A 27,133-nucleotide genomic window follows, 5' to 3' on the forward strand; every position below is an offset into this window, starting at 1 on the left:
GATTTCTCAAAGGCTATTATTTCTTAAGTTCTTACCTCAAATCAGTTGGTTAGGTGTTATAATAGAAGCTTAAAATATGTAAAAACCAATAAGTAATATTTTTTATTTACTAGACATTGTGATATGAGAAAGAAAAATGATCTGGTTTGCCAATAATTTTCCAAGCAATCTTAACCAATTCAATTAATCTTTCTGGATCTCATTGCTTCTTTATCTATAAAATTTGATTCATTAGATAAGCTCTTAATATCTCTTATAAATTCTAAGTATATTATCTTTATTCTCTGATGAAGAGCTGAGTTTTTAAATTTTGAGATGTCACTAAAGCCATTTCTCATCTTCCATAATCTTGTAAACCAATGATCTAAAATTATAGCCTTAGTGGTGGAAGTGGTGATGGCTATGGAAAGGAAGAGGTCAGCCTGGAAAACAACCTTTTCTTTAAAAATTTTCTTCAACTCTAGGATATAGGACTCTTTGCCAATGAAGACTCATTTCTCATTTGTAAAGTGAAAAGGCTTACTGTTGAATGTGAATGGCTTTTCTTTTGGTCATCCTTCTTTCATTGGTCAGTTCTAGTACTCTTGGAAAGCACCCCTGGGAAAGAAGACACCACTATTTTCCTATTTCCCATAGAGTTAAAGTAGCATTTAGAACTCTCTAGGAATGGAAAGCATGATTAGTTGAGAATGATAATGAAATCAGAATTTGAATTATAAAGAATCTCTCAATTGTGGCCTCTTATTTTATGAGGTGTGAAATAGTTAGAAAAGGAGATACTTTGGTAAGCAATCATAAGGAAGATTAACAAGAAAGATTAATATTGTGCCAAGAACTTTGGTTGAAACCTAATGTCATGTTTTTCTTAAAACATAAAAGATAAAGATTACTGGAGTATAAAAAGTACCTATTTTTTATAGCAGAATAAAAACAACTTTGGCAATTAGAGGTATTTTTTGGTTTATTTTTTTATTATAAAAGTAATGTATATACATTGCAAAATTTTAGAAAATATTTAAACTTGGAATGATAGCTAAAAATTTTATGAATTATATAAGCAGGTATCTTTTACTGAAAGTAACTAGTGTACCAATGCTAAAATAGAAACTAAACTCAATATGTCACAAAAATGGAAAGGTTAATAGAACCTTTACATAGGTCCTTTGAAGAAAGATGATTCAATATTAGTATAACTTTAGTAAATAAATCAGCTATGTCTGGGGAATTTTGAGGAATCTTTTTCAACATTTAAACATAAAGCTAAGAAAAATATACATTAAAAATAAATAAGTCATGCCCATCTCATTTTAAAATAATTTGATACCATGTAATGTGTATAACTTCTGCTACAACTGAAGACGTGTAATATATGTAATTGATGCTTCACCAAGTGTTTCATAACTGTTTTATCTAGGGCCCCAAAGGAGATCCAGGATTTTCCCCAGGCCAGGCTACTTCTGGACAAAAGGTAATTATTTGTTTCTGAAATAAAATCATGGTGATATATGGCAGGCATTTAAAAATTGTCTTATCTTATTAATCCTTTTTTTGAGACTTTGCTTGTTATCAGACAGGGAAGATAGAAAACTATCCTATATTATAAACCCTAATATGCAAATCGACCGAACGGCAAAATGACCGTTGGAATGATGGGTTGCTATGATGCACACTGACCAGTCAGGAGCAGCTCCTGCATTGAGCGTTTGCCCCCCAAGAGGGAGGCGATCAGCAGTGGCAATCAGGGGGTGGGGCCTCCCCAGTGGGTGGCGCCTGGCTGCCAGCCAAGGCGGGTGCCAGCAGGGGCCCCCAATCACTCTGCCCACCGGTCACCCTGAAGATGGCCCTGATAGCCTGCCAGGCCTAGGGACCCTACCCTATATATTGGGAACAGTCTCTTAGATTTAAAAATTAAAACCTGGCAATGCTACTCTAACACTGAAAAAACAGGATGATGCAGTGATGACATGCATGGACTCTGGCTTGCACATTTTGTGGTCAGCCCTGATTCTGACACTTATAACTGTGTGGCAAAGCCAATTACTTAACTCTTCTCTGCTTCAGTTTTTCCATCCATAAGATAGGGAAAATGGTACTAGTACCTCAGAAGGATCATGTTATGTACTACTTTTTATAATCAGGGCAAAAAAAATGTAGCTGGCCATACAACAGCAAGATTCCTTTCACCTGTATGAAAAGTATGCAGCCTCCCAGATTGCGAGAGGGATGTCTGACTGCCGGTTTAGGCCTGACATTCCCTGAGGGGTCCCAGATTGTGAGAGGACAAAGGCCAGGCTGAGGGAACCCCCCCCACCCTTGCATGAATTTTGTGCACTGAGCCTCTAGTTGCATTATATTGAAGGAAGAAATATTTGATGAATTAAGTAAATATTATCATTAATCTCAATCTTACCATTAATTATTTTTTTAGTGTCTACAGTAGCCTGCCATTGTACTACCAGCTAATTAGGGATGAGTGGGGCAAAAAATTAGAACAAGATATGATCCTAATCTCAAAAATTTTACTGTTTATATGCATGTACATACTAATACATAAATTCCAGTGCCATTTTCATACCTTTTTGTAGATAGTTCTACATACTTTATCTTAAGTCCCACAGAAATTGTGCAGTAATCATAATTATCTTGTTTCCAGTTGAATTCATAGAATTTACGGGATTCATCATATGGATAGTAAATGCAGAGTTAATGATATATCTGAGTTATTTGACTTTTAGTCTAATATGCTTTTTTATTTTATCATAATGCTCTTGAACACACACACACATATGTTTAGGTAAAAAGAAACTAATGTTTGAATGTAAAGGTGGCAACACATTTTTATTAGGAGGAGTTTACTGCATTCAAGTGCGGATGAATACAAAATGAGTCTTAGGGAATACATCTGGAAGCTTTATTTAGACAAGCACTTGATGAATGTGATACAATTAAAGGATGTTTATGTTTATGTGGTATATATTCACAAACTTCTAAAATCCCTGAATACTCTGGTGGTTCCTGGTTGAAAGCTGATCTTTTACATGGCTTACAAAGTCTTTTAAACTTAAAAAATATCGCATCATATTAATGGACTATACAGATATACTAGTACTAACAAGTAAAACAAAAATAATAATTTAAAATCTTAAGGACTTCCTCATCTCAAATGTCTAACTTCTGGTATTTTGAGAAAATAAATATCTACTGCTTACAACACCCCCAGAGTGATATGTTACATCAGCCCAAATGAATGGATACAGCTTGTTAGGGCACACTTAGATGCCCCTGGTGGCACTGCCAAAGTGGCACCTGAATTAAGTTACATCAAGGTCCAATAGTATTGAAAGGATGCTACATTATGGCAAATAGTCCCTCCTTATGAAATGTTATGAGTATGAGTAAAGCCACAGCTATTGACATGACAGGTCCCAATGATATGTACTTTGAGATGACAAATTGCAGAGAAATAGAATAGCTTAACCTCATATCTTTCCTTTCTGTGTATAAACAATGCTATCAAATGTGATGACGTGTAAAGTTTGGAGAAGATCTTAATGACAGTTGAGCTGACTGCTGCTTAGGATATCTGGGACACATCATTAAAACAAAACAAAAAACATTTCAAAATGCAAAATAAAATCTTAAGGACGTTATTGCTGTGATGGGACTGAGTTCACTGAATCTAAATACTTTAGAAAGGGAGTGGGAATTTAATTGATCCCTTAATTATTACAAGGAAAAAATATGCAGTCCAAGAAACAAAAATGCTATCTTTTAAAATATCTACGTGTAGGACATTTAATTTCTTATTGAAATTTCAGAAATTAGAGTTCCACTCTGTTTTGGTGACTGCATTAAATAAAGTCCTCAAATTAAGCGTTTAGGTGGCTTCTCTGTACAAAATATATGGTGGTTCAGAATGTTTTCAGTATTTCTATAAAATACAAAATGAGTCAGTCTGGGAGTGGGGGCTTGGCAGTATGTCAGCCTTTTTTTTTTTTTTTTTTTTACTTTTTGAGTCACTTTATACTAATTGTGGATAATACTAAAAAGGAGAACTGTAGTAAGATACAGGATTTAATAGCAAGTTACCATTGAGCTTTAAGTGAAATCCATCTTTTAAAACTGAGATATATTTTTAAAATGCTAAAATTTAAAAAATATTCTTAGAAATTATATTTACATTAAGTTGGGTTCAAGTGAGAATATTAGTGATATACATACAATATGAATACAAATAAAATATAGATATTAAATTGGTGGGCATAGAGGGGCATTGGGAAACAATTGAATTCTATTTTCAACTATTTAGCCATTTTTACAATAAATATATGGTTAATAATGAAACAATAAAAGCAATGCATGGGGCTAGTCCTTCAGAATGTAATACCCACTAAATAATATCTCTCATAGTGCATAGATAAGTGTTTAAGTCCTTTTGGGATCTCATGGCACGCAAAGATCATTTAAATAATGGCAATTTTTCCTTTCTCATAAGACACATGAGAGAGTATTCTAATTTTTTGGGTAGAAAAACTTTGAAGGGGAATCAAGTAATCCACCATGATTAGAGCTCGTGGAAGGAGATGATCTCCTATTTCCCACTGCACTTTTCTGTTTCCTCTGTCAGAGTAATAAATGTAAAAACAACAACAACAACAACAACAAAAACTGTATCATCCCATCGCAAAAGGAAGACATCTGAAATCATTGACCAGGTGCATTAAAATGAATATTCAAACAAGTGGAAAAGCACTCTATTGTTAATAATCCGAAACATCCTTTTCTGACTGCTTAATTTGATGACATATTAAAATAGACAATGCACTAAAAACTAAACAGAGCGTAAACAGTCACTAAGGAGTTTATTTGGGTTATTACCTGAGTACTCTTTTTTCTTTGAAACACCATGTATATGTAAATAAATATATATAAACTTTTGCACAGTAAATTGCTGCAATGGAAACGGGAAAGGGAGGTAAAGAAAAAGTGCACCTAGAGAAAGCAGGTGTAATATTATACCCTCGCCCCCCCCCCCTTCCTTTTTGACAGGCTTCTCCCCAGCCCCAATTCCGCCCACTTCACCCCTATACTCTCCCCTTCCTACCCCAAGACAGGCTGGCAGCCCTCATGGGAGTTCGGGAGGAGGGAACCGAGGGGCCTAATTGGTGACGTTTGGTCTGTTGGGCCAAACACAGGGCCCTCCTGATCATTTTTCACTGTAGTTGCGCTCTAGTGGTGCCTTTGCAGGGAAGGCGCCCTTGCAGTCCCGCCAGGGGAAGTGCTCCTTTGGGGGGTGGGGGTGGGGTTGGGGAAGGGGGGCAACTACAGAAAGGCAGCCTTGCTCTCCACAGCCCTGCATCCTGAGGTTCAAGGTTGCACACGGGAGATCCCTCGGGCTGTAGGTCCTCACCAAAAAAGAGCAGCACCAATGCCACACCAAGAGCTTGTAGAATTTTAAAGTAAACTTCAGTTTTTTAAAAAACACGGTAAACCTTGGAGCAGTGGGAATTGGGGGAGGAAGGTCATTCCTAGAGAAAAAGGTGCGGGACCGCGGAGGTGGGAGGCCCAGTGCAGGTGCTCAGCATCGGGTGAGAAGGGCCCGGGGGCTCCAGAAAAGCTGCCAGAAGTTCCCAGAAACAACGTGGAACTTGAGTCCGATTGTGAAGATCAGAAATGAAGGCAGTGAGATCTTGACGCCCAAGATGAAATCCTGTCGCAAGGGAATTCTAATTTTCAATCCTCTTTTGTACCATTAAACCTCTGTGTTTTGTTCCCAGGGTGACCAAGGCTTGTCTGGATTAGCGGGCCCCCCTGGTGTGCAAGGTGACAAGGTAAGATGCAGTTGTACTTTGACATAGTTAGGTGTCCTGACTCCAGGAGCTCTTCAGTTCCTGCATCTCGTTTTGCAGTTGAGCCTAAAGCCAATGTTTTAAATTTCTTTTCTCAGCAGTAGGAATTAGGATCTGTCCTAATCCAGGAAAGTGGTGCCTGCAAAAGCCAGGGTTGTATGAAAAGGAAAATAAAACCCTTCTGTTAATGATGAGAACGTCACTGATAGAATATGGAAGATGTTTTAAAATTATATTAGGAAAGAACCTAATTCTGAAACTTTGAAGTCACTTTTTAAGTTTTATATATCCAAAGGAGTTACATTTGGTTATAGGTAATACATTTGGCTTTTTAAAAAAGGGGTTCTTATTTTATTAGGAAATAAGATTCTGTGCCATGATATATAAACAAATGTGAAGCCTGCTGGGAAGGGTGGAAGTGAGGATTGGGGATGGCTACTACAACGCAGTAGTCACACCCATATGACTCAGCTTTCTCTGAGGTTAAAAGAAATGCTAGCACAGCTATGCTAATTATTTCATAAAATATGTTGTTTACATTTTCTTCTATAGATTCAACTTTTTTCCCATCCCAACCCCTCCCTACATTGAGTTGTTGATTTTCTACAGGGAATAAGGAAGAAAAAAAATTTCTTTCTAAGCTATTAAGAGCCCCGGGATATTGGAGGGCAGTATTTGACATTACATGTAGATACATATAAACATTAGCTGTGTTGGTGTTTTAGTGTGACATATTTCTTCCCTCTTAGGAGATTTAGGTTGGAGGTGATAGTCAGGCTCTGGTTACTTGGCTCAAATTCCATCTGCTATTTTCTGGTTCCCATAAACCTTGGGTAGGTTGCCTAACCTCTCTAAGCTTTAATTGCCTCATCTTTAAGATTTGAAGATGATACCACCCACTTCATAGGGAGTTCTTAAGAACATGGAATGAGATAATCCATCCACTATACTGCCAGACAAATAGCAAGCCCTTAATAAACGTTAACCATCAGCTATTTATCTGGTTTTGGAAAGGATCCTGACCTTGTTTGCTTTTCTTCAAAACCCTTGCTAAGGGCTGAATTGTTAAATGGTGAAAAAGGCTGTGATCTCATGGAGTAGTTTTCCTCCCATGACCACACCATTGTTCTCATGGTCCTCAGACTAGCCTTCATCCTAGATGGTACTTAGAATCTGATAGCTCCTTTGAGGTTGTTGGTTTCTCCCAAGGAGACAGGAAACTGCAGAGTGATCATTTCTAACAGAATTGGTCATGACATACAGTCATGAATTTGCTTGATTAATGCTACTTAGCATACCTCTGACCACTAAGGATATCTCTGAGGAAATTGTACTGATGAAGGGCATCAAACAAAGAAAATCTCTTAATACAGGAATTACCTTAATTGTTTATTTGATATTAAGTATAGTTATTTCACCCTAAATAATAACTGCATATGAGAAAAAAACAAACTAATCATTAGTTTCTGAGGTTAGATTATGCCTATGGCTGATGAAATTAGCAATCCAGAAAGAAAAATACTAAGTAAAAGTTGAGTGATTATTATGTAAAAGAGGATATAAGGAAATATTATGTATAGAGAAAGTTTTAAAAGACTAATGTTAACCATTAGAGAAGATTATCATTTGAAACTTGAAATTATATTCACTTAAAGCAGAATATGTTAGCTTCCAAAGCCCTCTGCACATAATATATGGATCTTATCCCATCAGTATTTTAAAACATTAAGAATTTTTTTTTACTCTGTGTAAATCTAGTAAAATGAAATAGCATTAATTTAAACAAACTGGGGGGAAAAGGTGCATCTTTCACAGACTCCTTTTTCTACAATATGATTTTTAAAACTTGTAAAATCTGGGCTTTTATTGTTAACTAATAGAAACAGACCCTATAGAAATCAGGGATATTGTTGTATTATCAATTATCAGCTGTAGCTGCATTTTCTCTAGGGAAGATTTAGTTGAAGGTACTTAGAAACTAAATTACTTTCTGGTAAATGAAACATCCATGGTTTACTATGATTTGAAAGTCATTTAGAACAGTTGAACTATTTGAGATGATTTTGTAGCTTTTTCTGAGAATGTTTTCTCCTTTTTCAGAGGGTCTATAGTGGGAACTATATACAGATTTTTTTTTTTAAAAAAAAAGTATTGCCAGCAAAGGGACATAAGGACTCAATCTAAGCCTAAGCTGATTTTCCACATAAGCAGGCTTGGAATAAGTTTTTATCACAGTCTATATGCATATCTTACTTTAATAGGAATGTACAATAGGAATACATTCAAAATGAGCTTGATAGACTGTTCCTATCCTTTATGTGAAAGGGGAAATGATTATTGGGTAGAATGTTTAGGTAAATTATTAGCTCTTTATGGAATTTACTAATTTTGATTCATTTTTGAACTACCGAGGTCACGCTCAGATTTACTTCCTGCAAACAGGATCTATGCTAGTAGAATCCAGCATAACAGTTCATATTCGCTATAACCTAGGGCAGTGATGGCAAACCTATGACACGCATGTCAGAGGTGACACGCGAACTCATTTTTTGGTTGATTTTTCTTTGTTAAATGGCATTTAAATATATAAAATAAATATCAAAAATATAAGTCTTTGTTTTACTATGGTTGCAAATATCAAAAAATTTCTATATGTGACTCTGCACCAGAGTTAAGTTAGGGTTTTTCAAAATGCTGACACGCCGAGTTCAAAAGGTTCGCCATCACTGACCTAGGAACTCCTATTCTTTCATCATTTCAGTTCTAACCCTAAAATGGTAGATGAATTCTATAGTCAAGATAAGAAGTTAAGTTATTCATGTTGTGAGATATCTCTGATAAGTCCAGGGATTTTAAGAGAATTGCTCAGGATCACTCAAAATTATAGAAAGATTAAGAGATAAAACTTACTGATACTGAATTCACTGTGCATTTAACTGTTCTGTTCATATTATAAGATATGAATAAGGTACTTGGGTTTTGATTAGTATAAAGTTTCTTACATCTTTTTATTTATTAAACCATTTTATGAATTATTATAACTATGACTACTAACATTAATAGTTGCTATAAAATTTTGTGCAGTGTTACAGCCTCTCTGCAGCTCTTTGAAATTGATACTATGTTCAGTATGTTATAAATAAGTGGCATATAAAAGAGTTAAATAACTTATCCAAGGCCACACAACTATTAATTAGTACAGCTAAGACTCAGATCCAGGCCTATTTGACACATGGCTGTGCTGTTAATAACTTGGAGTAAAGTTTGCCCATTAATTAATTAGTTCATTAAGCCAATTTTTGTTAGATGTGTATTTCAGTATTCTGACCATCTCAAGAATGTATGCAAGAGGAAGTAATTTTTTTTCATGAAAGCTAAGGGAACAAATATAGTTTTGGATGACAGATAATAATGACTTCATTATTCCTTTTCGCTGGGAAAGGAATAATTCTTCTAATATAAACCATACTCAAGTAATATTTAAAATGACTACAAGAAAGTTGTGTAGATAACATTGACAACTCTTGAAAACTGTTGAGATAAAGAAAAGATTAATGTGAAAAATGTTTTGAAAACTAGAATTAATATTGAGTCAGAAATAACAAAGCAGGTAAATCAGAAGCAATATTTTCTTTCACTTGTCAATAGATTTTTTTGGTTTGCTGTTTTCTTTTCCCCCTTTTATCTCTCTCTCCCGGACTTTTAAAAAAATAATTATTAACATCTTTAACAAGCAATGTGCTTCTCCAGGTTGACAGGCTATGTTGTCTCAATTTACCTACCTTCATATCACTCTTATTTTCCTAGGAGCTGAAGTACGTTTCACTTCCCACTAAGTGTCTCAATTTGTGCCAAAAAGCAGATAGTTTGGTCCAGAGTGCATGTTGAATTGGATGGAAAACAAAAGTCAGAATTCTGAGTTTGGACTCCAGATGGATTTTAAATTGGTTTTTAATATAGCTGATCAGTTGCTACATTAATATTGAAAGTCTGCTATTTAAACGTGTAAGAACATTAACAGTGCTTTCAGTTGGAGCTTTTTTTTTTTTTGATCGGGGGATAAGCCAGATGGGAGAAGTTAAGCATATCTTAGCATGAAGGTATAACTCAGAGCAGTTGTGAAATAATGCACACATTTTTAAAACATATTTTTATAAATAATGAATGGCAGTAATTTTCTGCATATCAAAAATACTGGCTACTATGGTTTTAGTAATAATTACAAATAGTGTGAATTCTTATTCTGTTTTGGTGGAAATATTTCAATTATTTTAGAAAGTATTTCCATTACATAGGAAGTGCACAATCTATACTAATAAAAGGGTAATATGCTAATTAGACCAGGAGACCTTCCAGGAGACCTTCCAGGACACTTCCAGACATCCTTCCGGACAAAGCCATGGTGGCAGGGCTGAGGCAGAGGTGGTTAGGAGTGAGCAGGCTGGCGGGGGTGGGGCAGTTGGGGGTGAGCAGGCAGGCAGGTGAGTGGTTAGGAGCCAGCAGTCCCGGATTGCGAGAGGGTGCAGGCCGGGCTGAGGGACAACTCACCACCCTGTGCACAAATTTCATGCACTGGGCCACTAGGATCTTTATAAAGTTGAAAAGGAAAACATCAAGTGGAATGCACTGTGATTTATCAGTCACTCAAAAACTGCAGCTTTTCCTAATCTGTCTAAAGCAAGGACAGCATGAAGGAGCTACATTAGTAGTGAGTGTTGGTGACAACAGCAATAAAAGTATATCAGGATTAGAATAAAATCAGTGCTTGTAGAGAGAAATAAGAAGAATTCTATTTTTTTTTTTTTGTAGTTAATTGTATAGATAGTCCTCTCACCTGCCCATTATCCCTGTAAAAATCTGCAGAGCTGTGTTTCATTTGGGGCTGGTTCCCAGTCTAAGTGCAGGACTGACAGGTCATACAAATGCTGCTGCTGAGGGGCTATGCTGTCACCACGGTGACCATCTTCTCTGCAAGCTGTCTTTCCCACTAATGACAGGGGAAGCTGAGAACAAGGCAACACAGCACTGAACTCCCCGCAGGCAAGCCAGTGGTTGCCAAAGTGGTGGAACTTGTGGGACTTTGAAAACTTCCCTGTGTCCAAAGATATTTCCCTTAGTCTGGCTCTGATGATTGACATTCTAACATTAACGATAAATGCATTTGGCTAAAAGTCTCTTAGTTTCCAGAAGTTCTTTAAAAATTTTCCATGTCCTCAGAAAATGCTGTCATCTGTCATGTAGCACCATTCTGAGAATTAGTTTATTATACTGTGTTTCTCTGGGAGCCCTCACTGAAAAAGACAGTAAAAGCTGATGGGACCCAAGTAAACACCGAGTGCTAATTAAAGGAGGTTAGTGGGTCAGGAGGGTGAGGAGCTGGGGACAAAGGTTGGCATCGGTCTGTTTTGTACATGAGGGAAATATGTGCCAAGAGAGAGGGAGGTGTGTGAAATAGAGAGGTTTGTATTATATTCATTCTCTGTCTCCTCAAACTCTGCAGTTATTTGGGATCATTCTTCTATTCAATTTTGTAAAAAATATATAATTAAACTCCTTATTCTTATGAATTTAGAAAAGTCATCGCTTTGCCCCAAGAAGAGCTTCCATTACCATGGTTGTTGATTTTTATTTCATTCTGAATTCTTGCTTAGAGTGTCTTTTTTAGTCAGCTATGGCCATCTCATCACAATTTCTCAGTGTTGCCATACCTTTCCCTGGTTATTTTGGCCAAAACATGGTGACAGGCCTTTCTCTGTATTCCTCAAGGCATTGCTGATAGGAGTCCTGCAGTTTATGACAAACTTAACAGATACCTAATCTGTTAACTACTGTTATTACATTAAAGAAAAAGAACATTTAATATCGGCTTTCAGACAGCAGTGCAGTAGCAGCAGCTTAAAGGACGTAAATGAGTGATTTCAAAGTCCTGAAGTGCAGCCCTGGCCGGGTGTTTCACTTGGTTTGAGGGTCGACCCATACACCAAAAGGTTGTGTCTTCGATTCCCAGTCAGGGCACATAGATAGGTTGCAGGTTGGATCCCCGGTTGGGGTGCTTATGGGAGGCAGATGTTAAAATAAGTATTAAAATTAAAGTATCTATATTAAAATTAGATTCTAAGTCCCAATTATTATTGGCATTCTTGGTAAGACAACTTTCCATCACAACAAAAATTGAGACAATTCTATAATTTATTGCAATGGGTTTTTAATCTGTTCTAAAGCAGAATTTGTAACTTTTCCTATCGGCTTTTCTCAGTATTTCATTAGAAAAACATCATATGTTGCTAGTTATGGGAAACTTGGTTATTCTTCCTATGTTAGTATAGGAAGAATATTTTCAAAAGACTACAATATAAACTACTTTTTTCAAAAGTATGGCAGATTCCTAGATTGGCGCTTCGCCAAAGCTTGCAGTTTTATCAATAACTTATTCCCTTTGATTTTTAAAACTTTATAGACTAGTGTTTAAAATAGAAATAAATGAGTTATATAGTCACAAATTTGGGGAATAAATGGAGGCCCTTAAACAATAGTGGTGCTAATTCCAGTATATTACAGATGTAATAATATTACACTAAGAGTAACAAAAAGATACTCTTTCTCTTGTCACCTTTCAACATTAAGAGAATTGAGATATCATATTAAATACTTAGAATTTATTTTTCACCCAAGTAACCCTTCCTTTCTCCCTCTCTCCCTCCCTCCCTTCCCTCTTTTTCTTCCCTTCCTTCTTCTTTCCTTCTCTCTTTCTTTTTTAAAAATTAAATTTAAGAAAAGAGAATCTGACTTATCCCCATTTAGATAAAACTCTTCATTTCCAGTGATCTTATAGGCTACTGACCAGACTTTGTATTGGCCTCCTTTGGATTAAGTGCCATCTATTATGGCTGAGGTGGAGGAGGAGAGAGCTCATGAAGAACATATCATGACTGTTTGGTGCTGTCCCCTTACCGGAGTCTCTGGATGAGGAAGAATCCCTCTAAGGAATTGTGCATACAGAAGATAACATGGTTAACACATCTAGTTCACTGTTATAAAGTGCTTCTGGGAAAGGAAGCTCAAGAAGAAATTGTACCACCACTGCATCCTGTTTCACCATGGGCTAGGGAGAGATGAAACTCTGGTCAAAAATCACATGGTAGCCAAAGAAAGAAAGTATTTGGCTAGACTCATGAGTTCCTAGAAATAAAGCTAAGTAAGTGAATAAATAAACACATTTAAGAAATAAAAGGAAAAGGAAATAGGCTATGGCGGGGAGAGTTTGTCTACTTGTGTGCCTCTCACCTGGCTCCTCATTCCTCATCTTCCTGACACTCTCCTAGGAGCTGTTAGCTCTCACCCTTCTAGAGATGCTTTCTCATTCCAGGGAGCTGTCTGAGGACATTTCTAATATCCTGTTATGAAAAGTGAAAGCAGTTTAGCTTTTTATATATTTTTATCTGTAGAATCTTGTATAACATTTGGACAACTGAGAACAATATGTCTCATTTTGTAATTAGGCTGATCTTTAGTTATCTTAAAAAAATGTACAAGCTCAGAGCAAAATTCAGTTAAACACTGGGTATATTAGATGCTATTGTTAAGTGTGCAGCTTTAATACTAGCATGACTCATGAAACATAACTCCTTTTATTAATGGCAAACAGCATCAGATGTTAGACTGTGGTCCTTGAGTTTGGCTAAGAAAGATTCAGAGCCAAGAACTCAAATATAACCAAAAGTTTATTTTAAAAGTCACGAAGGTAGAAGAAGTGAGCCAGCTGGGCTGTGTGGACTCAGGAAACAAGGTACAGAGGCAAAAGAAGGGCCCTTCTTTTGGAGAGGGAAAGGTAAAGAGAACAAAGCTGGGGGAAGGAGAGAGGAAAAGGTGCGGGCATGCTCCAGAGAGTAAAGAAAGAAGGAAAGAAGGGAGTGGGAAAAGGCATGGGCATGCTCAAGCACCCACATTGGGTCCTTTGTCTTAAGGGGTTTTACCTGTTTTCCAAAGGCAGGGATTTTAGGGGAGGTCTCAGGGGAGGATTTCAATAGAATATTCATCAGCTTTCCAGGTGTGTCCTTCAGGGTTGTGGTCTTTACTGATTGGTCAGCGCTATGATAAAGGGTCATTAGTCATTGCATCTGGTCCTGATGTCAGCCACAGGCATCGCTTCATCTGGTTTTGCTGCTCTTCTGGGCCTAGAGCTGAAACATAACTGTGGCCTAAATGTTATCTCTAGTTTGACCAAAACTCTGTATCTGTGGTCAACAGATCTGAGGCTTTGTTCTTAAGATTATTTGATTCCAGCCAGAACTTCATTGTCCTGAGGGCTTAATGCTTAAGGAAGTGGTCACGCAAGGGCTGGTATGGGAGTTGCAGGAGGCTATTCTCCAGCCCCCTTGTTCCTCCTCTAAGGGGTTCTACTACATGATTAGCACCATGACAGGGGAGGGAAGGTCAGGGGAGGGTCTAAACCAGCTGTGGGCAAACTACGGCCCGCGGGCCGGATCCACCCCATTCGGCTGTTCTATCCGGCCGGTGGAGCCGAAACGGACGGTTCTCTTGCTCTCTCCTCTGCTCCTTCACCAGCAGCAGTGTTAACATGTATTAGTTCACACAAACACTCCATCCATGCTTTTGTTCCGGCCCTCCGGTCCAGTTTAAGAACCCATTGTGGCCCTTGAGTCAAAAAGTTTGCCCACCCCTGGTAAACCATGAGACAAGTGATATGAAAGGTGGGGGGGGGGGGGGGGGAGAGGGAGGGGCTGTCCAAACTGGATGACTAACAGTATGCTCAGTTTTGCCAGTTGCTAAGCAGCTGGGGCTTTCTGCCCTGGTTACTCTGTACCTGGCCCATCCGTCCTACTCTGCTCACGTCTGTCTAACTGCCTACTGTATCACTTTTGCTGATTTGTCTTGGTGGTCTATAGTGTTTGAAAATATTAATAAGAATGAGGACAGCCTGCATTCAGACAACTATAGCATATAAAGTAAATAGAAGGGCAGGTTACTCAATTATTTTTTAAAAATATATGTTTTTATTGATTTTAGAGAGAGGAAGGGAGAGGGAGAGAGAAATAGAAACGTAAATGATGAGAGAGAATCATTGATCGCTGCTTCCTGCACACCCCCTACTGGGGATCGAGCCCACAACCCAGGTTTCTTTCTGGTGCATGGACAGACACTCAACCAACTGAGTCACACCAGCCGGGCTCAATTCTTGATACATCTAACTAGCAAAACAACATGATTTCACCTTACCATCATAATTGGTAAAATCATTTAATTTCTCCGAATTCAGTTTTCTTATCTGTAGAAATGGGAAAAAATACCTACTTCATAAATTGCTATAGAATTATCTGAAGCAGTTGGAAGTAGTTGGCACAATGCCTGGCATATATTAGCTCAATGAAATTCCTTTGTATCTTCTTCCACCTCCACCCCCTTTACCCTTCCTCATTGCCACTTCTCTGACCTCTATCTAATGGCCTAATCAGAGAAGTACTGAGCTCCCATATGATAGGCCTTTTCCTTTGTTCTCTTCTTTCATAATTATGTTACTTCCTTGTTAAGAATATGCTTACATGTAACTCATAGATAACACAAGAGTCTTTGTCTTTAAATTTGTTTTCTTACTTTTTCCAGTCTTCTCTCTAGTTCCCAAGAGGGTTCTCTACTTAAACATTTTACTGTTAAGTTTAACATCTCAAAAGCTGCTTAAATCATTTTCTTATTTTTCAAATAGACTCTTCTAATTCCCCCCATTGTCTAACCAAAGCATAATTTCCTTCTCTAATTCATTAATTCAAGTTGATATGCATTCAGTGATTAGTCCTGAATAACTATTCATTCCATTACTTTATATCTGAAACTTTAAAAATTTATCTTGCCGAAACCGGTTTGGCTCAGTGGATAGAGCGTCGGCCTGCGGACTGAAAGTCCCAGGTTCGATTCCGGTCAAGGGCATGTACCTGGGTTGCGGGCATATCCCCAGTAGGAGATGTGCAGGAGGCAGCTGATCGATGTTTCTCTCTCATCGATGTTTCTAGCTCTCTATCTCTCTCCCTTCCTCTCTGTCAAAAATCAATAAAATATATTAAAAAATTTATCTTTAGTTTGCAGTATATTAATTTGAAGTTTTTGATACTTTTAAACTATAATTTATTTCAGGTTTTTGAGTTATAGTTTGCCTAAAATCTTAAGAGATGCTTAAAAAAGGAACTTTATCCTATTCTTTTATATACTTCAAAATCTGGGTGTAGATTGATTCACCGATTGTTGACTAGAGCTATACAAATAAGCTCCAAAGTATTTCTTTATTTCTTTCTTTCTGTCCTTTCTTTCTGCTTCCTTCATTTTGCTTACAGAAAAAAAATCCTGAGGATAAAGCATATTTGTGGAGAGTGGCTATAGCGTTTGGACAGGTTTAAGCCTTGGACTAATGAGAGGGCAGGGTCCTCTCGTGCACATGTAGGTCCCAGCTTGGAGGGCAAACCCTCCCAGCACAACTGTAGCCAAAGGCTATGGTTCTAAGCTTGACCTTATGGTTCGAACCTGTGGTCCCACGAGGCTGAGTGATGTAGGCTGCGGGAGGTGCAGCAAGTGCTGCCAAAACAAAGCTTAATAGGGTTCTCAGGTGTATGTAATTAAGATTTGAAACTCGTGAGAACATTGTAAACATCTTGACCCAGCCCCTGCTTTGCCTCGAGGGATCTGACTATAAAATAAAGACTCGGCTTACAGGTTGTGTCACTGTCTCTCCATTTGAGAACAGTGTCCCACCTGGCCCCAGCTATATTCTCTTGTCTGTTTTCTTTAATCCTTCACCGCCCCTTCTCAGGTTCACCACTGGCCATGCTGGATGCAGTTCAGATACTATCTATTTTTTTTAATCTTTGGGTGCTAATGATAAGATTATATTTAATTTTGGTCCTATTATTGGGAATTTTTGCTACTAAGTTCATTTTTTAATTGAGGTATAATTGACATATAACATTTGTTATTAATTTCTTACATAGCTTTACAAAACCCCTTTTGATGAACTTGTGAACAGGCTCTTTCATTTGTCTTAGCTCATTCATGGAGTGTTATGACAATGGAATTAGATAAACTGTGTGGATGTGGTCCAGTTTTTTTGATAATTACAAACAGATTATGTCTTAGGGCATTTTGTTTTAGCATTAATGAACTAGAACCAACTTTTGAAAAAGTTTAGCGAAATTGCTGGATACCAGCCTTTTATAAAAGGTGCTTCTCTTTATTCTATAGTTTGCTACCATTTTAGTTGATAATAACAAATCATTCAAATAATACTCAAAGTTTTTAAGAATATGAATGAGTTTATTTAATAAAAATGTAAAACTTATTAAAACAATTATGTTTTTTAAGAAATAAATTAGTAAGGATTGCATTAATATTGATGAGGAATCTGTCAGTTGGGGTACAAGACAACCCAGAACCTGGGTTTAGTGGTTTGACTTATATGGGTTTACTTTTCATAGCATGTTTTCACTTTTCCCCTTTCAGGGTCTCAAAGGATACCCAGGCCTCCCAGGACTCCGAGGTGAACAAGTGAGTACTTCCTTTGTAAAATGGTTTCTTTCCCAGTGAGAAAGACACCCACTAGAGAACTTCATTGAGAGATTTCCCCCCATTTACTATTTCAATTTTCTAATTATTTCCCTCTGTTTAGTATAAGAACAATTTTTAATTGATTATCTATTATAATTTTGTTTTTTGCACAGTCCAGTCTGACTTTCAGTGTGCCTAATATCTTCCAGAGCAGCAGTTCTTAAACTTTTGTGGTTCACAAGCCCCTTTGAGAATCTCACAAATGCTCTGAACCCTTTTCTCAGAAAAGACACTTATCCATGTACTACATGCACACCCCCACGCTCATCCATGCTCACACACATACACATACACCCACACACACGCCCGACTTATTTCATACAATTTCAGGGCCTTGTCTCTTCACTAACGTCAGTCCTTACATGAGGGATGCAAATGAATTTTAATAACCTAAATCAGATGTCACATATGCTGCTGTCCATTTCATACATAAGTACATATTTAAAAGTCAAAATACTGTAGTTTTGGAACTACAGTATCTAGTTTTTAATTATGCTTTCTCTCTCCCACCAGAAAATATTATATCATTACGTCATTTCAAAATGTCCTATTTCTTGTTGTCAGTACAGTGTGTAGTAGCCCAATGACAAGGGTAGGAGATTAGAAACCAACTTGGGTGGCAGGTACTATTATTGGAGATCCAGCAGAGGGCCTCAGGAAGCCCTAGAGCAGTGGTTCTCAACCTTCCTAATGCGGCGACCCTTTAATACAGCTCCTCATGTTGTGGTGACCCCTAACCATAAAATTATTTTCGTTGCTCTTCATAACTGCAATTTTGCTACTGTTATGTATCGTAATGTAAATATCTGATATGCAGGATGTATTTTCATTGTTACAAATTGAACGTAATTAAAGCATAGTGATTAATCACAAAAACAATATGTAATTATATATGTGTTTTCCGATGGTCTTAGGCGACCCCTGTCAAAGGGTCGTTCGACCCCCAAAGGGGTCGCGACCCACAGGTTGAGAACCGCTGCCCTAAAGGGACCTCAGGAAAGAAATGTTATGGGGACTGTCACTTGCGAAAAAGATATAAATGAAGATATAAAGGCAACTTTCTATTTCAGGGGTCCTCAAACTACGGCCCACGGGCCACATGCAAATACAAATATTGTATTTGTTCCCGTTTTGTTTTTTTACTTCAAAATAAGGTATGTGCAGTGTGCATAGGAATTTGTTCATAGTTTTTTTTTTAAAACTATAGTCCGGCCCTCCAACGGTCTGAGGGACAGTGAACTGACCCCCTGTTTAAAAAGTTTGAGGACCCCTGATCTATTTCATATGTGTTAAGTGGGACAGTACACAATATTCAGTCCCTGAGGCACAATTTTCCAAGATTACTAGTTACTAGACGGCAAGCAAAACATAACACATGCATTTTCAGTTTCCAAAAGATTAAACAATTACTGAAAATCATTTTAATTTTTATGGGTAAAAATCATAAGGGTGGAGGAAATATGGAGCGGAAAAAATCCCCAGAACACTGCTTTGGCAGAAATGTGTGGATCTCAATGAAGAAAACCTAATACTTCACAAGAAAATGAAAAATTGATCTTGTGTCAGTACTGGCCAGTTCTCTCATAGCTTCTTTATAACCTAGTTCTGTTAGTGTGCATATTATTGTTCTGCGAGTGTCATGCTTTTAAAAAGAGTCTAAAATCACTTGTAAAGGCTGGAAAATGTATTTGGAGTCAGTTCTGACTTTCTATTCTAATTATTTCCAGAAAAAAAGGCAAAATTTGATAATTGTGAGGAACAACTAAAATCATGTTGCATTTTAACTATGAACATGCTGCAGTCATTAAGAAGAGCATAACTAATTTGCTGGGAGATATTCATTTATGAAAAATTTATAAATATCTATAAATTGGTCAGCAAACATTTGGAAAAGTATTTATATAATCTGTGCAAGCTCTAGTAATAAGAGCTGTCATTTATTGAGTTTTTATTAGTGGCCAAACTGTACTACCTGTCCACTACAATGTGTAGTGGTATAGTGATTTATTGAATGTTTCCATATGTTAACTAATGTAATTCTCAGCATCACTAAGAATTATGGCAGTTACCTCCACTTTTAAATATATTCCTACACTTTATTCTGTTTTATCCACACAATAATCCTGTGACCTAGGGATGCACTAAGATGCAGGGAGGGTCCATGGTGGTAGTGCTGGGACTCTCCATGGGCTCTGGCCGACTCAGAGCATGTGCCTTAATGCTCAGAGCAAGAAGTGGGATTGGGGCAGGCTTCTTATTCCTAATTACCCCTCTGAGGCTACAAGATATTATTTTGTGCCTAAATTCCTCCATTCAATCTAAAGACTTAAGTAAGCCATTAAAAACAACAACATTTTTTAAGTGCAAAGTGAACTGAGTTGTAGTGTTCGTTCTGAGTTTCTTTTGAGCTCCTGTGGTTGCCGCAGTGACTTTAGGGCACGGTTGGCTTAGCATGTATTTGTGCCATGTAAGACCAAGTTGAAGGCTTACTTGTTTACTTTATTTGCTGCTATTCCCGTACAGAGGAGCTTAGCCATTGAGTGGAGTTCTTCTTTTTTTTTTCTCTGTACAGCTGGAATGTGTTAGCTCTCTGCATGTAGCTTTAACACATTCTATGAAAATCCATTCAAAATCAGATTTCACTTACGTCTTATAGCAGATTGCTTTTAACGGGGGTCAGTTAACCTGATTAGGCTCGGAAAGGAAGGAAAGAGGTGGTGGGAAGTTGGCATTAGTCAGATAGTGACCTGCAGAATAAAAACAGCATTTTTAATTTGTTTCACTCATATCTATTGGCATACCTAAATATAAGGTTTTATATGGGGCATAAACAAGCAGTTGTAAATAGACTGGAACAAATCTCTTAATTAAAGGGCTTTCCTTTTAGTACTATTGGAAGTTATTTGCACTTCAAACCTATACTAGAAAGACACCCTTGAATGGTGGTCTTTGGAATTATATTTACTGATTTAAATCCTAACTTTTTACTTACTAGCTGAATGACTTCCCATTGGTGAGAAACACTTTATGTCTTATTTTTTTCATCTGTAAATTAGAGATAATAATATTTATCCTTATAGGGTTTGAGCAGATTAGGTAAATATATATATATATATATATATATATATTACTTGAAATATATAGTTCCTGGCATATAATAGGTACTCAATAAATGTTATTATAGAAATAAAATACCATGTATTATATGTAATATTAATAAGTAATATTACATATGTGTGATATGTAATATTATATGTAATATTAATATCTAGTACATAAATATGGTTTCTAAAATACATAAGATATAATCTTTTCACTTGTAGACAAGAATTTTATTCTACAATTGTCAGAAGACCACTGTTTATTCATATTCTGTTAAGTTGTCTGTTGTCATGTGTATATATATATGTATATACATATCCTATATAATAAAACCCTAATATGCAAATTGATCAAATAGTGGAATGGCCGGTTTCTATGACGCGCACTGACCACCAGGGGGCAGACGCTCAACACAGGAGCTACCCCCTGGTGGTCAGTGCGCTCCCACAAGGAGAGTGCCACTCAACCAGAAGCCGAACTCACAGCTGGTGAGTACAGCAGCGGTGGTGGGAGCCCTTCCCGTCTCCACTGCAGGCGGGCTGTAAGAAGTGAGGGGTCCCAGACTGCCACAGGGCGCAGGCCGGGCTGAGGGACCCGCCCCCTCCAGTGCACAAATGTTGTATATATACATAATCTGTATGTATATATGCATGTATTTATGTGTGTGGGTTTATACCCATACCAAAGCCTGTATCTGGGTTCACATTCAGGTTCTGCTACTTACTGTGGCATCTTGGGTAAGTTTCACAGCTTCCCTGTATGCTAGTTTTTTCACTGTAGAATGGAAATAGTATTTCTAAAGTACTTGGCATGGTGATTGCACATAAAAAAGTGCTTGGTAAATCGTAATTGTTGGAGCAAGGGAAGGAAGGGAGAGAGGAGGGAGTAAAATGAGACAGAATAAAACTGAGAAATGGATTCTTAGAGAAATTGAAAGAAAGATATATTGGAAGCCTACATGTCTAATAGAATGGGAGGGAAAACCTTCCAACTGTGATTTTCTATTCTTTGTGTTTTCTTTGGTCTTTTCTTTTTCTAGAATTTTTGAGCTTCCGGAATTTTATAGTGTTTCTATACTTAAAATAGAGGTAACTTCTATTTCAGGGCAAATGGGCAAAGGGCTAGTGTCTTTCATTATCTCTTTTGCAAACAGCAAGAAAGAAATGAATTTTACATAATAAATAAGGAATCTGAATTTTACTCTTGCTGTCATATGAGGTAAAGGCAACTCAACACGCATACTTCTGGCATTTCCTTGTTTCAAGAATTATTTGGTAGCCATAAACTCTGAGTAAATTGATGAATGAATGAATGAATGATGTATAAGTGAAAGAGAGTAAAAACAAGAATATGTTGACGTTAGGAAAGTTGAAAAGGTTGGTGTTGAAATTCACACTTATTTAGTCTTGTGGGGCTTATGCTCAGACAGTTAAGATGAGTTCCCTTTTCATTTTGTTGATGGTTTTTTGCTGTGCAAAAGCTTTTTAGTTAGATATAGTCCCATTTGTTTATTTTTTCCTTTGTTTCTCAAAGGAAATATTCTCAAAAATATTGCTACAAGAGATGTCTTAGATTTTATTGCCTATGACTGAGACAAGAAGGAATTCAATTAAAAAGGATAGTGGTTATTAAGAAATGTACCAACTCTTTCTCTATAATAAATGTCTTCTTTATTTATGTAGTACTGGATTTTTCCATCCTTCACTTATTATTATTAATGTGCAATGTCTCATTTCGGTCCCTAATCTAACAGTTTTTTTTATTTAGCAATTTGGGCTCATTTTTAATTCAAACAGGTGATTTTAATCAGCATTTTTATAAGGAAAAATTTCTTTCTAAATTTGGGTATTATGAACGCATCACATTTGTTCCCTTGGGCTTCTTTTGACTTTGTTGTACGTTATTTTTCATTTCAGGGAATTCCGGGATTCACTGGAAATATTGGTTCACCTGGTTACCCTGGCAGGCAGGTGAGGTAACTATACTTATACTTCTCCTTTCTTGTTTGTCTTTATTAACATATTGTGTGTTCTGATTTTGAGAATTAATGTTCAAATGATAATTGGTTTATTTTTTTTAAATAATGAATTACTCAGAGCAAAATAATTTCAAAATCAAAACTGTAAAAATCCATCAAAAATTTAACTACAGAAAGTATTGTTAAAATGGGAGTGGGGTTTTAAAGCTGTTTGATGTGATATACTTTCAAAATTAAAATGCTCAAGGGTCTAATAAGATCTTAAAATAGCCCAGCTGCTGATTTTATAATACTGCCACTGATGAAAATGAAGTAATAGTAAAAGTTAAGACTCTTCTGTATAATAAACATCATTTTTAAATAACACAGTTATAAAAGCTTGGGATAATGTTAGCAGTGCTATATATGCCACTACCAAATACTTTTATCTGAACTAAATTTAATCTCTGTATACTGTTTTAAAATGCAGTCTAATCATTTTATATTTATTTCCCTCTAATTTCTTACTTTGTTACTTCATGTAGACTAATAGTGGAACACATTTTCTTTCCTAGGTTTTTATGAATTGATTACTGACTCTTAAATTTAATTATTCATTCATTAATTATACACTTATAATAGCGTTTTTGATTATCAAGAATGAGAGAAATAAAACTGCCAAAAATAATCTATTAACAAAATTTCATTTTTTCGGTCTTTAAAAGTACATGGAAGGTATTGCATATTAGAGTCTTACCACCAAGTGATGATTTATGTTATATGAAAAATATAAAATAAACTGTAAATACTCAAATATATGGACATTGAAGTTAACTATTTATTTATTTTTTTAAATTATAGGAATATATTTTAGATAAGTTAATTATAAGTGTTTTAAAAGAACACAGTTTTCCAATGAGAATAATTTAATGAAAAAATATTTATTTTTGTATCTGATGTGTTAATTTACTTTATTTAGATACCTGAAATATATTTTTATATAGATTATATACAGTGCCTCTTTGGTTCTGAAATTACAAAATTCCTTGAACATATATAGTCTGCATTAAGCATACAGAGTTTTATAATTGTGAAAATGACACCTCTTTATATGTCCTTCTTATTAATCTGTTTATAAACAACTCTAAAAAGTACTGCAGTCTGATGATGATGTCTTTTATTCACACTAGGGTCTAGCTGGCCCAGAAGGTAATCTAGGTCCTAAAGGTGTACGAGTAAGTTACTATTTTCATCTTTTTGTTAAGTATGCATGCATAATAGTAGAATGAAATATATAAAATACTTATCATTTTCACCCACTTTTAAAGAACTTTGAATGTAATGCAAGTTTAGCCTGAAAAGAATTATACTTGTTCAATAGATTTTTTTTTTTTCTGTTAAGGCCACAGAAAGTAGTCTTGTAGTAGTAGGTTTTATATCATTTGTTGATAACTCTTACCTCATTTACATTATTTTGATAGCTCCTAAAAAAATACCTGGTGTGTTAGAATATGCTCTATAAACAGTTGTATTATTATTTATATGTAAGCATATATAGAGCTAAGAAATCATGAAAAATGAAGAGGCAAAGAAATTCATATTAGTTTAAGGCTGAGATAATATGACATAAAACTATCTGGAGTAGAGAAATATCTGCAAAGAAGGAAGTAAACTTATCATATCAAGAACATATCACTGCTCTTCCTAGCCATTAAAGGAGTTATTAGCCACTTTCAATCATTAAGGGAGTAAAAAGAATTACTGTCATATGTTATGTCATATACTATAAATTAACACCAAGTTGATTCTAGGAAATATTAGTAAAAGTATACTAAAATTTTATTTTAGAAATACTCCATTTTATAGTCAGTTGTTTTCCACAATCTATATTGGTTGCTTATATTATTTAAAATACTTTTTTGAAATAAATGTATGAAGTATTTGAACTTTTAAAATTCTTAAACATTTTCAAATACTTTCATATGTATTTTCTTCTTTTATTTTGCTATCAATCATATAAAGTAGGAGAACAGGTATATTATCTCCATTTCATAATTTAAAAAATAGTAAGCTAAAGAATTTATGTGATTTGGCAAAGTCGTAGCTGGCCAGAACTAGAACCAAAATCTTCGCACCTTAGCTACTCTTTCTGCATATCCTGCGCTATCTCTACCTTTCCATTAAGTGAAAATATATTGGGGAAAAGTCATGCATTTTTATTGGAAGCTATACTAAAAGCACATGTTGACTTGAATTCAGGAAACAAGAAGAGATTAGAGTTTAAGAACATGGGCTTTGGACTTAGGTCTGCTTTCTTTGTTTGTCTTTTCCCCTTAACTTCTCATTCCCTGGATTTGTGACTTTAGATATCATTCACTCCTTCTGTGTCATTTTTTAAAAATCTTTAAATGCTGATAATGAAACTTACCTTCCAGGTATTTGCAAAAACTACCTGAGCTTAATATTCTTAAAGCACATTACCTAGCTCATAGCATGCATTTTCTAAGCAGATTATTATATTACTAGAGGCCCAGCGCATGAAATTCATGCATGGGACAGGGTCTCTCAGCCAGGCCTGCACCCTCTCCAACCTGGGACCCCTCAGGGGATGTCCGACTGCCTTTTGCAATCCCGGACCGCTGGCTCCTAACCGTTCTCCTGCCTGCCTGCCTGATCACCCCTAACCACCTCTGCCTGCCTGCCTAATTGCCCCTAACTGCTCCCCTACTGGCCTGATTGCCCCAACTGCTTCCCTGCTGGCCTGATCACCCCTAACCACCTCTGCCTTGGACCCAGGATTCTCTCCTCCAGCCAGTCACAGGCACCCGGGACCCAGTCTTCCCTCCCTCTGGCTGGCCACAGGCACCCAGAACCCAGGCCAACTTCACCTAGGCCGGCCACAGCCACAGGGCACCGTGGGCAGGTGGCTTTGCCTGGGCCACAGCCGCAGGCACCTGGGACCGCGGGGTGGGCAGCTTGTCCCTGTCCCAGGCCAGAGGTGCAGGCACAGCCACTGGTGCCTGAGACCATAGGGCGGGCGGCTTGTCCCTCTCCTGGGCCGCAGCCCCCGCTGTTGGCGCCCGGGACTGTGGGGCATGCAGCTTGTCCCTCTCCTGGGCCGCAGATGCAGGTGCAGCTGCTGGTGCCTGGGATCGTGGGGCAGGCAGCTTGTCCCTCTCCTGGGCTGCAGCCTGGCTGGTTCCCATTCCTCTCTCGCGAGCTCATTTGTGTCTGGCTGATCCCCATTCCTCTCTCCCTAGTGTTGAATGTCTGAGCCGTTATGGCATGATGGTTTGAGGGTGTGAGGGCATGATGACCATTTGCATATTATTAGCTCTTTATTATATAGAATTCTTGAACTTGGGAGTTTCTTCTGTGCATGAGCTAATAACTCCAAGACATGTTATTTGGCACTATGTGCTTTTCTCTAACTGCATTTTCTCATCTTGCTTCAGTGATTCCTGTAACTCTTTCAAATTCTTCTTCATATCATTTTTGTATTGCATTATACATCCTTTTGTTGTTGCTCCTCTCCCCCCCCCCCCTTTAGTATTTAGAATTATTGTCTGCATTGTAACCATTTTTAAGTTGTACTTTTAGGTTTGGATGGCCAGCTTCATAAAAGGATTTTTTTAAAAAAGAATACAAATATAATATTTTCTGATTGATTTAATTTTTAAAATGTTCTTTTGGGAGAGTGGGAGGAATCAGGAGAATCATTTGTCTAGGTCTCACATTCACAAATGGTCTCAAATGTAGATTTTAAAAGATCTTTATTGTTGAAAGTATTACATACATCCCTTTTTTCTCCCTCTGCCTGCTTCCAGCCTGCCCCTGCCCCACTGTCTGTGTCCATAGGTGATGCATATATCTATGCATACAAGTTATTTGGTTGATCACTTCCTACCCACCCACCCTCCCTCGCCTTCAAATGTAGATTTTTGACATTAAGACCAAATATAGCTAAAAAGACTGAAATAACAAAAACACACTGAGAAGTTAAAGGGAATGTTTTTTTTATTTAATTTGTGTCCTATTACTGGATTATGCCACATGTAATCCACTTTAAATTAATATTTTTATAAGTCATGATAAATGATCTTTGGACTGGTACTGTTATTTGATTACATTAATTGTTGTTAAGATGATTTCTTTTTAAATGTAAGTGTTTAAAGCAGACCATTATTTGTAACCCTCATTTGGCCTTTCTTTGAGTATAGTGTGCTGGCTGCCTCATGAAAGGAGACATGTGTAGGGCCACTCCTGATGTCTTAGTTACCCTGCTGGTGACCAAAATTGCCTCCAACTGGATATACAAAGCAAAAACTTATGTGTTGTTGTTATTTTTTTGTTATTTGTTTCATTACATACTAAACTCTAGCTTAGTAGTGGTGTTTTGAGAATGACTACAAATACCTGTATGATATCTTTGGTGGGTGTTCCTGACATTTTACAATTCTGTTAGAATCAGCATAACACTTATCAAGAAACTTTTATGAAATTACTATGTAATTATTCACAGCACTGTTCCCTTTAAAGTCTTTAATGTAAAATACTGTGCTTGTACCCTAAACGGGCTATGTCGAGTAGAGGGCTGACTTTTCAGCTTCCGAGTTCT

General features: G+C 36.8%; 1 protein-coding gene across 1 annotated transcript in view; it reads left to right on the top strand.

Annotated features, from left to right (window-relative positions):
• COL24A1 (collagen type XXIV alpha 1 chain) overlaps nt 1-27,133 on the top strand; it is a 320,488-nt gene that overhangs the window by 47,492 nt on the left and 245,863 nt on the right. Inside the window, exons 8-12 of the mRNA XM_081088262.1 lie at nt 1,415-1,468; nt 5,778-5,831; nt 17,352-17,396; nt 22,475-22,528; nt 23,706-23,750. Coding sequence (XP_080944388.1) covers nt 1,415-1,468; nt 5,778-5,831; nt 17,352-17,396; nt 22,475-22,528; nt 23,706-23,750 — 252 coding nt within the window. The remainder of the gene's footprint in view (nt 1-1,414; nt 1,469-5,777; nt 5,832-17,351; nt 17,397-22,474; nt 22,529-23,705; nt 23,751-27,133) is intronic.

Source organism: Myotis nattereri, assembly GCF_964212035.1.
Source record: "Myotis nattereri genome assembly, chromosome: 3".
In the NCBI taxonomy this organism is placed as follows: domain Eukaryota; kingdom Metazoa; phylum Chordata; class Mammalia; order Chiroptera; family Vespertilionidae; genus Myotis; species Myotis nattereri.